Source organism: Passer domesticus, chromosome 3 (assembly GCF_036417665.1).
Source record: "Passer domesticus isolate bPasDom1 chromosome 3, bPasDom1.hap1, whole genome shotgun sequence".
Classification (NCBI taxonomy): domain Eukaryota; kingdom Metazoa; phylum Chordata; class Aves; order Passeriformes; family Passeridae; genus Passer; species Passer domesticus.
In genome coordinates this window covers 1,272,924-1,288,655 of record NC_087476.1, presented here as the reverse complement: position 1 = coordinate 1,288,655, position 15,732 = coordinate 1,272,924, and the positions used below count along the sequence as shown (strand labels likewise).

The following is a 15,732-nucleotide window of genomic DNA, read 5'->3' as shown; positions in this document are numbered from 1 at the left end:
AACACCATAAACCCCACAAAACCCCAAAAAACCCCATAAACACCATAAACCCCATAAACCCCTCTAAACCCCATAAACCCCATAAACCCCCCAAACACACATAAACCACATAAACCCAAAAAAACCCCATAAACCCATAAACCCCATAAAACCCCATAAACCCCACAAAATCCCATAAACCCCATAAACCCCATAAAACCCCACTCAGAGAAGCATAAATCCTTTATTTCTCTGGGAATGATCCCATTCCCGGCCCCTTTGGGGTGGATTTGGGGTTTCCTTTTGGGTTGGATTTGGGGTTTTTCCTGTTTGGGATGGATTTGGGGCCATCCCCTTTGGATGGATTTGGGGTTTCCCCTTTGGGATAGATTTGGGATTTCCTTTTGGGATGGATTTGGGGTTTTCCCTTTGGGATGGATTTGGGGGTTTTGTTTTCAGATGGATTTGGGATTTCCCCTTTGGGATGGGTTTAGGGTTTCCTTTTGGGATGGATTTGGGGTTTCCCCATTTGGGGTTTCCTTTTGGGATGGATTTGGGATTTTCCCCATTCGGGATGGATTTGGGGTTTCCCCATGTGGGTTGGATTTGGGATTTTCCCCGTTCAGGATGGATTTGGGGTTTCCTTTTCAGATGGAGTTGGGGTTTCCCCTTTCGGATGAGTTTGGGGTTTCCTTTGGGCTGGGTTTGGGGTCTTGCCCTGGTCTCTTCAGGACGGGTTTGGGGTCATTCCCTGCCCCTTCAGGTTGTCTTTGGGGTTTCCCTTCGGGGCAGGTTTGGGATTTCCCCTTCAGGATGGATTTGGGGTCAGTCCCTAGGAGCAGGTTTGGGATTTGTCCTTTGGGACGGATTTGGGGTTTCCCTTCGGAACGGGTTTGGGATTTCTCCTTCGGGGCAGGTTTGGGGTCAGTCCCTCTGTGGGGCGGGTTTGGGGTCCGTCTGTCCCTTGGGGTCCGTCAGTCCCCCCGTGTCCGTCAGTCCCTCCGTGGGTCAGTCTATCCCTCTGTGGGTCAGTCTGTCCCCGCGTGTCTGTCAGTCCATCCCCCCGTGTTCATCTGGCAGTCCATGCCTGCGTGTCCGTCTGTCCCCCCGTGTCCGTCCTTCTGTGGGTCAGTCTGTCCCCCCATGTCCATCAGTCCCCGGGTGTCCGTCAGTCAGTCCGTGCCCCCGTGTCCATCAGTCCCTGCGTGTCTGTCATTCCGTGCCCGCGTGTCCGTCAGTCCGTCCCCCCGTGTGTCAGTCAGTCCCCGCGTGTCCGTCGGTCCGTGCCGGCGTGTCCGTCGGTCCGTGTGTCCCCGCGTGTCCGTCAGTCCGTCCGGCAGCGCAGGCCGGCGTCCTCGGCGTGCCCGCAGTTGCTGCGGCCCCAGCCCGAGAAGGGGCAGAGCTCCAGCGCCGCCTCGGTGCCCGCGCACGACACGTCGTCCATCCAGATCTGCCCCGAGCCTGCGGACACACGGACACACCGCGGGCGTGGACACACGGACACACCGCGGGCATGGACACACGGACACACCGCGCGTGGGGACACACGGACACCGCGGGCACGGACACACGGACACACCGTGGGCACGGACACACGGACACACCGCCGGCCCGGACACATGGACACCGCGGGTACGGACACACAGACACTGCGGGTTGTGGGATCCCCAGAGACGGAATTCCAGGGATCCTCAGGGCTGGAATTCCGGGGATCCCACAGGGATGGAATTCCAGGGATCCCCCAGGATGGAATTCCGGGATCCCACACGGACGGAACTCCATGGATCCCCAGGGATGGAATTCCAGGAGTCCCACAGGGACAGAATTCCATGGATCCAACATGGCCGGAATTCCAGGGATCCCACAGGGCTGGAATTCCAGGGATCCTCCAAGGACAGAATTCCGGGGATCCCACAGGGATGGAATTCCGGGGATGCCTCAAGGACAGAATTCCATGGTTCCAACACGGCGGAATTCCTGGGAGATCCTGCACAGCTGGAATTCTGGGGATCTCCCAAGGACAGAACTCTGGGAATCCCACAAGGACAAAATTCCAGGGATCCCACAGGGCCAGAATTCCATGGATCCCACTGGGCCGGTATTCCGGGGATTCCACTGGGCTGGAATTCCTGGGATCCCTATCCCAGGAATAGGAATCCCTCGGATCCCGCATGACCAAAATTCCTGGGATCCCGCACGGCCGGGGGATCCAGAATATCCACAAAATATCCATGGAATATCCATGGAATATCCACGGATCCATCAGGCCCTGGAGATCCAGGAGCTGCTCCAGGACTGGGGGAGCTGGGAATGTGCAGCTGGGATCAGGGAAGGATCCAAGGAATCCTTGGAGCCTTTTCCAGAGGCTCCAGGAGAGCTGGGATTTGGGCAAGGGCTGGAGGGGCAGGAGGCAGGGAATGGCTTCCAGTGGGAAAGGGGAGCTTGGGATGGTGGGATCTTGGGAAGGAATTCCCGGCTGGGCTGGAATTCCCAGAGAATCCCTGGCAGTGTCCCAGGAAAGGTGGGGTGGGTGGAGCCGTGGTGGGAGGAGACTTCCCGAGGTCTCCTGAGGTGGGGATGAGGGGCAGCAGCTCCAGAGGGTTCCGGCTGCGCTCCCGGAGCCGCTTTTCCCAGGAGCTCAAAGGAATTAGGGAATCTCCAGCCCGGGAAGGGATCCCCAGGAGCATTGATCCCACCTGGATCCCCACCCTGATCCCCCAAATCCCAGATCCCAGATCCCCTGAATCCCAGATCCCAGGGAATATCTCCTGAAGGCTCCCGGGGCTCCAGCGGGGTCAGGAAGGTCCCAGTTCCTCGAGGAGCCGTTCCTGAATCCCACAGGAGCCATTCCCAAATCCCACAGGAGCTGTTCCCCGGGATCCTGAGGAGCCGTTCCCCAGCATCCCACAGAAGCCATTCCCAAATCCCGAGGAGATGTTCCCAAATCCCGAGGAACTGTTCCCAATCCCGAGGAACTGTTCCCAAATCCCACAGGAGCTGTTCCCAATCCTGAATCCCATTCTCAATCCCGAGAAGTCATTCCCGATACTGAATCCTGTTCCCAATCCCAAGGAGCCGTTCCTGATCCCAAATCCCATTCCCAATCCCGAATCCCATTCCCAATCCCAAGGAGGCGTTCCCGATCCCGTTCCTGATCCCAAGGAGCCATTCCCAATCCTGAATCCCATTCCTAATCCCAAGGAGCCATTCCCAATCCCAAGGAGCCATTCCAGACCCCGAATCCTATTCCCAGTCCTGAATCCTGTTCGCGATCCCGAATCCCGAGGAGCTGTTCCCGATCCCGTTCCCGATCCCAAGGAGCCATTCCCGATCCCAATCCCAAGGAGCCATTCCCGATCCCATTCCCGTTCCTGAATCCCATTCCCATTCCTTATCCCAATCCCATTCCTGTTCCTGATCCCGTTCCCAATCCCAATCCCAATCCCAATCCCAAGGAGCCGTTCCCATTCCCGATCCCGATCCCATTCCCGAATCCTGTTCCCGTTCCCGATCCTGCTCCCGATCCTGATCCCGTTCCCGTTCCTGATCCTGTTCCCGTTCCCATTCCCGATCCCTTTCCTGATCCCGTTCCCGATCCCGTTCCCAATCCCAATCCTGAATCCCGATCCCAAGGAGCCATTCCCGTTCCCGATCCCAATCCCCTTCCCGATCCCGATCCCGCTCCCGTTCCCAATCCCGTTCCCAATCCTGTTCCTGATCCCGAATCCCATTCCCGATCCTGAGGATCTGTTCCCGATCCCGTTCCCGCTCCTGATGCCGATCTCATTCCCATTCCCGTTCCCGATCCCGATCCCATTCCCGTTCCCGATCCCAATCCCGCTCCCGCTCCCGCTCCCGGCGGGCCCCACCTTGCCCGAAGCGCGCCATGCGGAAGACGTCGGCGGCGCCGGGGAAGCCGAGCATGCGGCACGCCACGTCGCCGTCGCGCCGGTCCCAGCCGTCGTCGCAGACCGAGCCCCAGCGGCGCTCGTGGAAGATCTCCAGGCGCCCCTCGTGCCCCCCGGAGCCGTTCACCAGCCGCACCGCGCCCTCGGCCGGGCCTGCGGCGACCGGGACGGCGTCACGCACGGGGACAGGGACAGCCTCGGGGACAGACATGGGGACGGACATGGGGACGGGAGCCATAGGGACAGGAGCCACGGGGACAGGAGCCGTGGGGACAGACACGGGGACAGCCATGGGGACAGGCATGGAGACAGGCATGGGACAGCCATGGGACAGCCATGGGGACAGGGACAGCCACAGGGACAGCCACAGGGACAGCGGGCATGGGGACAGCCTCGGGGACAGACATGGGGACAGGAGCCGTGGGGACAGGAGCCATGGGGACAGACACGGGGACAGCCATGGGGACAGCCACGGGGACGGGCACAGGGACAGGAGCCATGGGGACTTGGGGACAGCCATGGGGACAGCCATGGGGGATGTAATCCATGGGGACAGAGGGCACAGGGACGGGCACGGGGACAGCCATGGGGATGGGCATGGGGATGGGCATGGGGACAGCAGGCATGGGGACGGGCACGGGGACAGGAGCCATGGGGATGGGCACAGGGACAGCCATGGGGACAGGAGCCTTGGGGACAGGAGTCACAGGGACAACCTCGGGGACAGCCACAGGGACAGCCAGAGGGACAGCCACAGGGACAGCCATGGGGATGTAATCCATGGGAATGTAATCCATGGGACAGCAGCTATGGGGATGTCATCCATGGTGATATCACCCGTGGTGACATCATCCATGGTGGCATCTCCAGGGATGGCGTCCCCAGGCTGGGATGTCCCTGGAATTCCATGGGGAATGTCCCCAAGGAACGATATCCCAGGAATTCCATGGGGAATGTCCCCAGGCTGGGATGTCCCTGGGATTCCATGGGGAATGTCCCCAAGGAACGATATCCCAGGAATTCCATGGGGAATGTCCCCAGGCTGGGATGTCCCTGGGATTCCATGGGGAATGTCCCCAGGCTGGGATGTCCCTGGGATTCCATGGGGAATGTCCCCAGGCTGGGATGTCCCTGGGATTCCGTGGGGAATGTCCCCAAGGAACGATATCCCTGGAATTCCATGGGGAATGTCCCCAGGCTGGGATGTCCCTGGGATTCCATGGGGAATGTCCCCAAGGAACGATATCCCAGGAATTCCATGGGGAATGTCCCCAGGCTGGGATGTCCCTGGGGCGGCAGGCAGGGCGTCCCACACCTGGAGGACACCTCCGGCATTCCCGGCCTCCTCCCTCCGGCATTCCCAGTCCTTTCCCGTCCCCTCCCACCTTCCCCGGCTCCGGCTCCTCCTCGCCCAGGCAGGAGAACCCCGGGATGGTTTTCCCAGCCTCAGGAATTCCTCTTCGCATCAGGAATCTCCCCCCACCACCCCAGGCTCCCAATTCCCAAAAATCTCCCCTGGGAACTCACCGGTGCCGTCAGCGGCTCCTCGGTCCCCCTTGTCCCCCTTGTCCCCCTTGTCCCCCTTGGGGCCGCGCTCGCCTGGGAAGAGAGGAGATGGAATTTTGGGGTTTGTTGACCCCCCCACAGCCCCCAGACCCCAGAAATCCCCATCCCCCTTTGATGCCCCTGGACCCCCCGAAATTCCCAGAAATTCCTGGAAATTCCCATCCCTCTTTGATGCTCCTGGACCCCCAGAAATTCCCGGAAATCCCCATCCCTCTTTGATGCCCTTGGACCCCCAGAAATTCCCAGAAATCCCCAGAAATTCCCATAAATCCCCATCCCTCTTTGATGCCCCTGGACCCCCCGAAATCCCCAGAAATTCCCATAGATCCCCATCCCTCTTTGACCCACATCACTCCCGATATCCCATTTCCCATCCCTGCTCCCAAAAATGGAAATCCCAAAAATCTCCCGGGATGGCGTCCTGCGGCAGAGGGAGGAGGAAGGGCTGGAGCTCCTGGAATTCCTGACTGCAGATCCCATGAAGGGCAACAAAACCCTTGGATTTTGGGAAGAAATTCCCGATCTGGGGGTGGAAAACCCCGTTTGGGGCAAAAAATGCCTCATTTGGGGGTCAGGGGTGGGGATTCCCCGATTCCTGAGGAAGCACCAGGAAATAATGGAAAAGGATCCATGGAAACGGGTTATGCCGTGGGGTCGGAGCATCTGGATAAATATTCCCAACTGTTTGATATCCGGGAATGATTCCATATCCCAGCCATGGTTTGATATCTGGGAATGATTCCATATCCCAGCCATGGTTTGATATCCGGGAATGATTCCATATCCCAGCCATGGTTTGATATCCGGGAATGATTCCATATCCCAGCCATGGTTGGATATCCGGGAATGATTCCATACCCCAGCCATGGTTTGATATCTGGGAATGATTCCATATCCCAGCCATGGTTTGATATCTGGGAATGATTCCATATCCCAATGATGGTTTGATATCTGGGAATGATTCCATATCCCAGCCATGGTTTGATATCCGGGAATGATTCCATATCCCAATGATGGTTTGATATCCGGGAATGATTCCATATCCCAGCCATGGTTTGATATCTGGGAATGGTTCCATATCCCAGCCATGGTTTGATATCTGGGAATGATTCCATATCCCAGCCATGGTTTGATATCTGGGAATGATTCCATATCCCAGCCATGGTTTGATATCTGGGAATGATTCCATATCCCAGCCATGGTTTGATATCCCTGGAATGATTCCATATCCAAATCATGGTTTGATATCCGGGAATGATTCCATATCCCAGCCATGGTTTGATATCCGGGAATGATTCCATATCCCAGCCATGGTTTGATATCCGGGAATGATTCCATATCCCAGCCATGGTTTGATATCTGGGAATGATTCCATATCCCAGCCATGGTTTGATATCCGGGAATGATTCCATATCCAAATCATGGTTTGATATCTGGGAATGATTCCATATCCCAATGATGGTTTGATATCTGGGAATGATTCCATATCCCAGCCATGGTTTGATATCCGGGAATGATTCCATATCCCAGCCATGGTTTGATATCTGGGAATGATTCCATATCCCAGCCATGGTTTGATATCCGGGAATGATTCCATATCCCAGCCATGGTTTGATATCCCAGGAATGATTCCATATCCCAGCCATGGTTTGATATCCGGGAATGATTCCATATCCCAATGCTGGTTTGATATCTGGGAATGATTCCATATCCCAGCCATGGTTTGATATCCGGGAATGATTCCATATCCCAGCCATGGTTTGATATCTGGGAATGATTCCATATCCCATTGATGGTTTGATATCTGGGAATGATTCCATATCCCAGCCATGGTTTGATATCCGGGAATGATTCCATATCCCAATGCTGGTTTGATATCTGGGAATGATTCCATATCCCAGCCATGGTTTGATATCTGGGAATGATTCCATATCCCAGCCATGGTTTGATATCCGGGAATGATTCCATATCCCAGCCATGGTTTGATATCTGGGAATGATTCCATATCCCAGCCATGGTTTGATATCCGGGAATGATTCCATATCCCAGCCATGGTTTGATATCTGGGAATGATTCCATATCCCAGCCATGGTTTGATATCTGGGAATGATTCCATATCCCAGCCATGGTTTGATATCCGGGAATGATTCCATATCCCAGCCATGGTTTGATATCCCAGGAATGATTCCATATCCCAGCCATGGTTTGCTGTCCCAGGAATGATTCCATATCCCAGCCATGGTTTGATATCTAGGAATGATTCCATATCCCAGCCATGGTTTGATATCTGGGAATGATTCCACATCCCAATTATGGTTTAATATCCCGTTAATGACCTCACTAACGAGTCCGGACATTCCTTGGCTCTCCCGGAGCCTCCCCCTCCCTCATTCCCAGCTTTTCCCGGCCCTGAGCAGGACCCCAGGCTGGGATTTGCTGATCCTGGCTCGGCCAAGCCTGGCCCGATCCCAAGGAAAGGCTCGGGGATGCTCCGGCCTCCAGGAACAACAAACAACCCCCGAAAATCCGGGAGAGAGGAAAACATCGGATGTAGAACAATCCCAAAATCCAGAGCTGGGCAGGAAATTCCTGCCTGCTCCCTGGGAGGCTGCGGGAGAGCGGGATTGGTCCCGCGGGCTGTGTGGGATGCGGGAACGGGCTGGAGCTGATGGGATCCAGATGGAAACTGCCAGGAATTGGGCCAGGGATGCGGCCCCGGCTCCTCACATCCAGAAATTGGGATTGGGAAAAGACAGTTCCGGGTTTGGTGGATTCGTCCCCAAAATGGGGCAGGGGAGAGGGATCCCGGGAAATGGATTTGTCCTGGGATGATCCCGAAGTTGGGCAGCAGGAAAAGGGGGAGGGTCCTGCCCTGTGTGGCCCTGGGATCCTGACTCTGGGAAGAGAAATTCCAGAGGAGACGACTGAGATCTCCTGGAGCCAGGCTGGGAGAGCTGGGAATGTTCACTGGGATCAGGGAAGGATCCAAGGAATCCTTGGAGCCTTTTGCAGAGGCTCCAGGAGAGCTGGGATTTGGGCAAGGGCTGGAGGGCCAGGAGGCAGGGAATGGCTTCCAGTGGGAAAGGGGAGCTTGGGATGGTGGGATCTTGGGAAGGAATTCCCGGCTGGGCTGGAATTCCCAGAGGATCCCTGGATCCCTGGCAGTGTCCAAGGGTGGATTTGGATCACCCTGGGATCATGGGAAATGTCCCTGGGATGGGATTGAAGGTCCATGGATCCCAAACCATTCCGAGATTCTGGGATCAAGGACACTCAGAGTCCATCCTGAGGGATTTTTTTGGGATTCAGGGATGGAAGAGGGAAGGGAGACCCTTCCTGGAATTCAGAATTTCCAGAGAATCCCTGGATCCCTGTCAGTGTCCAAGGAAAGGCTGGATCACCCTGGGATCATGGAATGTGGAAGAGGATTCCCCTCCTAAAATCCCAAATCCCCAGCTTGTCCCGGTTTCCGTCGAGCAGCAGCAATCCAGGAATCCTGGAAAGGTTTGGGTGGGATGGGACCTTCAATCCCATCCCATTCCAACCCCGACACCTCCTGCTGTTCCCGGGGTGCTCCAACCTTTCCTGGGACACTCCCAGGGATCCAGGAGCAGCCACAGCTCCTCTGGCTCCTTCCTTCCCCCTTTTCCCAACTCTCCTCTCTTCCCAGGAATTTTCTGGTGGGAATAACTCAGCTCCTGAGGTGTCGGGGCTGGAGAAGATCCCAAAAATGGGATCCAGTTCCCTGAGAGCCTGGAGGGTGCCTCGGGGCTGGGACAGAGCCCGGGAATTTGGGAGAAGCCTCCCTGCTCCATCCTGCCTTCCCCCAGAAATCATCAAAGCATTCCAGGCCATTTTCCCATCATTTTTTTGGGATTGGGCACAAAATGTAGGCGCAGACACAGTGACAGAGACCCTCAGCTCTTCCCACAGATCTGCAGGGATGGATGGATCCCAAAATCTTGGGAAAAGCCCCAGGAGAATCCACCAATCCCCGTTTTCCTGCGTGGAAACAGGTTCTGCCTCCAGGAACATTCCCAAAAATCTCCACCCTGGGGATGTTCCAGAAGGAATCTTCTCTTCCCCCCCCGAATTTATCCCTGAATTCCGATCCCCGCTTGGGTTTTTTTCCTGCTTTTTCCTCCTGAGTGTATTCCCTGTATGACTTTTTCCATGGAAAAGTGGGAGGGCGGACCTGTCCTCACTTCCCAGGGTAATTTTTCCCATTTGGAAATGAGGGAAAAAATCCTCCACTGGGGTAATTTTGAGGAAAAATCCATCAAAAATAGGAAAATACCAACGAGGAAAAGCTCTCGGGAATCTGCCATTTCTCCGCTGGGTTGGAGCCGCACCAGGAGAGGTTTAGACCTGGAATTTTCCATGAGGAGGCTCCTCCACCCCTAAAACCCCCATCCCAGAATTCCTGGGATGCAATTCCCGAGGAACCGAGGGCTTCTGTGCTCGGCAGGAATTCCTTGGAGAAGGGTCCTGCAGAAATCCGGGGTTTAAGGCAAAGCCTGGCTTTGGATCCGTGCCCAGGCCTGGGTCTGTTTCCCATAAATTCCAGAGAATTCCATAAACTGCCTGAGCGCTGCCAGAGGGGCTGGAATTTCATTGGAAAAGGGGTCGGATGAACCCCTGGATCCGACATTCCCGATCTCCGGGGGGAGCGAGGTGGGGGTGGATTTTTGGGGGGACCCATTGGAGTGACCCCCATCCGCGTGGGACACCAGGGATCCCTGGGATGGGGACGGGATGCGGGAATGGCTTTGGGGTTTTCATGGAATTGTAGAGGTTGGAAAAGCCCTCAGAGACCACCGAGTCCCGGGGTGGAGCCCCCATTCCCAAGGGATCCAAATCCGTGGGAATGTGGCACTCGGAGATGTGGATCAAGAGTGGGAATGGTTGGACTCGGAGAACGTTTCCAGCCTCAACAATTCCATGATTCCTTGGAGAGCAGATCCAGCATCAGGCCAGCAAATCCCAGCCCAACCAGCCGGGGATTTTTGGGATTGTTTTCTGGATTTAAGGAGCCCTCGGCATGGGCCAGTGAGAAAATCCCAATGTTCCTGGTGCTCCGGGGATGTATCCAGAGGTTTTCCAACCTCCTGGAGCAACCTGGGATAGTGGAAGATGTGGAAGGGCGTGGAATTCAAGGATCTTTAAGGTCCCAATCCCAATCGCAATTCTAATCCCAATCCCAATCCCAGTCCTAATCCCCATTTCAGTTCCAATCCCAATCCAAATCCCAATCCCAAACTCAATCTCAATCCCAGTCCCAGTCCCAGTCCCAATCCCAGTCCCAATTCCAATCCTAATCCTAATCCCAGTCCCAATCCCAGTTCCAGTCCCAATCCCAGTCCCCTCCAGGTTTCTATTCCCTGCAATTCCCAGCTCTTCCCAGGGTGTTTTCCCTTCCTGCCTCCCCAGCAGGGATTTTGAGGCACAAAGGGCATTTTTTGGGGTTTTCGGTCCTGGTTTTGGTTGCAGCTGGGAATTTCCCATCCCAAGTGTCCAGGGACAGCCGTGTCCCGCTAAATCCCAACTTCCTACTCCCACAGTTTTCCCGGGAAGATGGGAAACCGCAGCAAACAGAAAACACCAGGAGATTATTCCCAAATCCCTGCCGGAGCCAGGCGTGGGAGCACAGCCTGGGAGGCCCCACGGAGCCCCACGGAATGGGAGCACATCCCAAATCCATCCGTTCCCTCCGCGGTGGAACGGCGCTGGTGCAGGAATTGTTGGGATTCCCGTCCCTCCAGGAGATCCGGGTGATTCCCGAGCCAGAGGACGCCCCGGTCTCCCTTCCAGGGCTCTGCCCCTCATCCCGGGATCTCCAGAGCCCGTCTGCTCATGGATTCCCGCCGGGATCCGCGTCCGTACCTTTGAACCCGCGCGTTCCCGCGGGGCCGCGAGGGCCGAGCTCTCCCTGGTCCCCCTTCAATCCTTGCGGGCCGGGCAGCCCCCGCTCCCCGGGAAACCCTGGAATGAGGATGGGGACACAAAATGAGCAGAATTCCACAATCCCGATGTGCCTGGGAACACCCGAAAACCCCAGAGAGTCCGGCCCACCCTTCTCCTCCACTTCCACGGGATCCAGGATGGATTTATCCAGGTGCTAAGGAATTCCTGAGCATCCTTAGGCTGGAGGGAGGTAAATTGGGCTCCAGAGCTGGAGATCAAGGAGGGAAAACCAGGATCCATCCCAAGGAATTGGGATGTGTTCCCCATGAGGCCCAGGTCTCCAGGATCCATGTTATCCAAGGGTTGGATGTTTGCTGGAGAAGGATTTAGGGATGGAACCCCCTGGTGTGAGCGTTCCTGATGTCCGGGAGGTGGGAATTGGGCTGGAGTTTGGGAATTCCTGCACAGGGGACACAGACGAACTTTGGAGGTCACCTCCATCCATGTAGGACCTGGACCTGGACCTGGACCTGGATCTAGATCTGCTCCTGGACCTGAACCTGGTCCTGGATCTAGATCTGCTCCAGGACCTGGACCTGGACCTGGACCTGGACCTGGACCTGGACCTGGACCTGGACCTAGACATGGACTTGGACATGGACTTGGATCTGGATCAGGATGTGGTCCTGGACCTGGACCTGGATCTAGATCTACACCTGGACTTGGACCTGGACTTGGACATGGAGCTGGACCTGAATCTGCTCCTGGACCTGGCTCTGAAGCTGGATTTTGACCTGGACCTGGATCTGGATCTGGATCTGGATCTGGATCTGGAACTGGATCTGGTCCTGATCTTGAACCTTGATCTGGACCTGAATCCAGTTGTGGATCTGGTTGAGATCCTGAAACTGGACCTGGATCTGGGTCTGGATGTGAAATCTGGACTTGGGTCTGGACCCCAGCCAGGACCTGGACCTGGATCCAGGTCTGGCTGTGGGATGGAGACGGGATCTGCTGGGACCTGGGGATGATCCAACGGGATCGATCCAGCAGGGGCTCATCCCGAGCCTGAGCCGGGCTCGGATCCGAAGCTCCTCCAGGATCTAAGCCTGGCTCTGTCCGTGTGGAGGGAGGGAGCCCTGGATTCCCCAGGCGCCGCTGCCCCCGCCCTTCCTGGGCCGGGCTTTTCCAAACTTAGTCACGATTTTCCTCCGGTTTACGAGGAAAAAAATCCTCCATGAGGAATTCCAGCCCCAGCTCCAGCAGGGATTATCCCCAGCTCCGATCTTTCCCTGCTGTGTCCATCACGAGGACGGATTAGGACCTGGATTTCTGCAGAGTGGGGGCAGGAGGGTGGATTTTCCATGGAAAAGGGGATTTTCCATGGAAAACAAGATTTTCCAGGGATACACCTGAACCCAGCCTTTTCAGATCCAAAGAGTCATGCCTACATCCCAAAAAATTCCTGGAAAAGACCTAAAAATCGTGGCTCTTCCCACAACTCTTCCTGAAGGTGAACCCTCCTGGGATTGCTTTGTTTTTCTGTTTGAACAAGAAAAAAATGGGGAAAAAAAAAAAAGGAAAAGCAAGGAAAAGATCCAATATAATTCTGATGGTTGTTACACCCAAGAAAAACAGCCACGAGTCCGTCAGTGCCAGAAATTCCAGCTGGAGGGAGAAGGAACACGGGCAGCTGGAGGGGCTGGCCGAGGGAGATCGGATTTCCAGGCTGGCTCTGCCTCACTGGGCTGGGCCTGGGAAGGAGCGATCCCAAAATCCCAGGGTTTGAGCCCAAAGCAGAGCCAGCAAGGTCCGGTGCCTCAGAATCCTTGGAGCAGAGGATTCCAGGCATGGAGCTGGAGCTGGAGCTGGATCTGAGTCTGGATCTGGGTCTGGGTCTGGATCTGGGTCTGGATCTGGGTCTGGATCTGGATCTGAGTCTGGGTCTGGATCTGGGTCTGGGCCTGGACCTGGATCTGGGTCTGGGCCTGGAACTGGGTCTGGGTCTGGGTCTGGGTCTGGAACTGGACCTGCCTCTGACATCCAAAGTCCTGTGGGGTGGGTTTGGAGCAGGGGATAACAGGGATTGGTCTGGACCTGGTCCTGGATATGGACTAGACCTGGATCCAGATCCAAATCTGAATCTGGACTTGGATCAGGATCTGGACCTTGACCTGGACCTGGTCCTGGTCCCGGTCTTGGACATTGAACTGGACACGGATCTGGATTGACATCTGGGCCTGGACTTGGACCTGAACCTGGACTTAGACCTGGAGCTGAACCTGGACCCAGACTTTAACCTGGGTATGAGTCCAAACCTGGATCTGGATCTGGATCCACATCTGGATCTGCATCTGGTCCTGGACCTTGACCTGGATTTGGATCCACATCTGGGTGGATCTGGATCCACATATGGGTCTGGGTCTGGACTTGGATCTGGATCTGGATCCACATCTGGGCCTGGATCTGGATCCACACCTGGGTCTGGGTCTGGATCTGGATCTGTTCCTAGAACTTGACCTGGATTTGGATCCACATCTGGGTCTGGATCTGGACCTTGACCTGGGCCCGCTCCTGGAACTGGACCTGGATGTGAATCCAAACCTGGATCTGGTCCTGGCCCTGGAGCTCCATCCTGTGGGATCCCAGTGGATCCCTGCTCCCAGCAGGATGGATCCCGTCACCTCCACGGGACAAAGGTGTCCCTGAGAGGATCCTGCACCCCCTCCATGCCATTCCCAGCCCTTGGAAGCAGAGCAGCATTCCCAGATTTCCTTCAAATTAAAAACAGCTGGAGCCAAGTCTTCTGCAGGGTGGGAATGTTCTCTGGTGGCTTCCAATGGAATTCCTCCCAAAAAACAATGGAATTAAGAAGGGGGGTGGGAAAATTTGCATTGCTGATGTTGGAAAAAGAAAATTCTGGAAAAATCCCAGGGCCAAGACCTCTCTGCCAGGTTCCCGGGATCTGCCAGAGGGATCCAGCAGCAATCCCAGCCCTGGTGCCTTGGAAGGCTCCGCTTGGGAATGGGGTGGCCAATTCCTGCTCCAGCCTGGCTGGGACACCCTGGAAATCTGGGAATATCAACATGGATGTCCTGGAGCCGGGAGAGCAGATCCAGGATCTGGGAGAGCAGATCCATCCTCGTGTCCCTCAGGAGCTGGGACGTCCCAAGGGATGGGTCGGGAATCACCGGGAGTTGTCCCGTTGGGTTTGGATCAGCCGGGTTATTTCAGGCTGGGATTTGGGGGGATTTTGGGAATGTTTTCCTTACCTCGGACCCCGGGAAGGCCGGGAAGGCCGGGCTCTCCCTCCATCCCTTCCGTGCCTCGGTCTCCTTTGGGTCCCGGTGGTCCTGGAACACAAGGGGAGAGCGGGAATCACATCCCGGAGTCAGGAATGCGCAGCAGGAGCTCCGGGAGATCCCAGATCGTGGAGAAATGTGGGAACAAAGCCGGGACAAAGCAGTTTTCCATGGTTTTAAACTTCCGGGATTTGTGGATCCTAAATTCCAAACTGGATTCCACCAACTTGCTCCAAGTGCCAGGAAAATCCACCTGGAAGCTCCACCTTGAGTGCGACTCCAGGAGTTTTCCTTTAGACCAAAAGCCGGGACATTCCCAAAGAAATCATTGCAAGAAATCAGGGAAAATACACATTTTGGGAATGTTGCTAGAATCCTGGAATTTTGGGGGTTGGAAAGGATGTTAAGGATCATCCAGGGACAGGAATACATTGCATTTGTCCAGCTGGGGTGATCCTCTGGGAATTCTGGAGATGATCCTTGAGGAGAGGATTGACAGCGGGATTTTGGTAAAATCCCAGGAACGCGCAGAAAATCCCAATCCCGGGTTTTATCCCTCATCCTGCAAAGGCTCAAATCCCAAAAGCTGAAAATAATCGGGAGCCAAAACAACGGGAAGAAGGAATTTGAAGAGAAAAGTAACAGGGAAGAAAAAAATATTCCTGGGATGAGAGAAAAGGAAGCAGGGAGAGGATGGGAAGGGTCATTCCCAACCATCCAGGGCGAGGACTGGGAAATGTTTTCCGAGAAAACCTGAAAGCCGGGAACTCGGGAAGCTGAGACCCAGGCAGAGCTCTGGGCGCTGGAAAAGGGGCGGGAAGAGCAGGGATGTGTTTTAATGGATTGGGAATTGGGATCTGGGAATGTCCTGTAGGAATCCGTGGAATCCACTGTGGGATCCAGAATGGGATCCAGAGCAGGACCCAGAATGAGATCCAGAGTGGGATCCTGAACCACGTCAAGGTTGGGAAACATCCCAAGCTGGAGACGGTTTGGGATAGGAAATGATGATGGGAAATATGGAATTAGTGGCCCTGGCTGTCTCTTCCCCAGGGAATGAACAGCTCCGGGGG

The 15,732-nt window shown here is 55.6% G+C and overlaps 1 protein-coding gene across 1 annotated transcript in view; it reads right to left on the bottom strand.

Annotated features, from left to right (window-relative positions):
* Positions 1 to 207: 207 nt before the first annotated feature.
* The window catches only part of SCARA5 (scavenger receptor class A member 5), a 28,101-nt gene continuing 12,576 nt past the window's right edge, over positions 208 to 15,732 (bottom strand). Inside the window, exons 4-8 of the mRNA XM_064411468.1 lie at positions 14,630 to 14,710; positions 11,337 to 11,435; positions 5,415 to 5,486; positions 3,849 to 4,040; positions 208 to 1,440 (exon numbers count right to left, since the gene is read on the bottom strand). Coding sequence (XP_064267538.1) covers positions 1,304 to 1,440; positions 3,849 to 4,040; positions 5,415 to 5,486; positions 11,337 to 11,435; positions 14,630 to 14,710 — 581 coding nt within the window. The 3' untranslated portion in view covers positions 208 to 1,303. The remainder of the gene's footprint in view (positions 1,441 to 3,848; positions 4,041 to 5,414; positions 5,487 to 11,336; positions 11,436 to 14,629; positions 14,711 to 15,732) is intronic.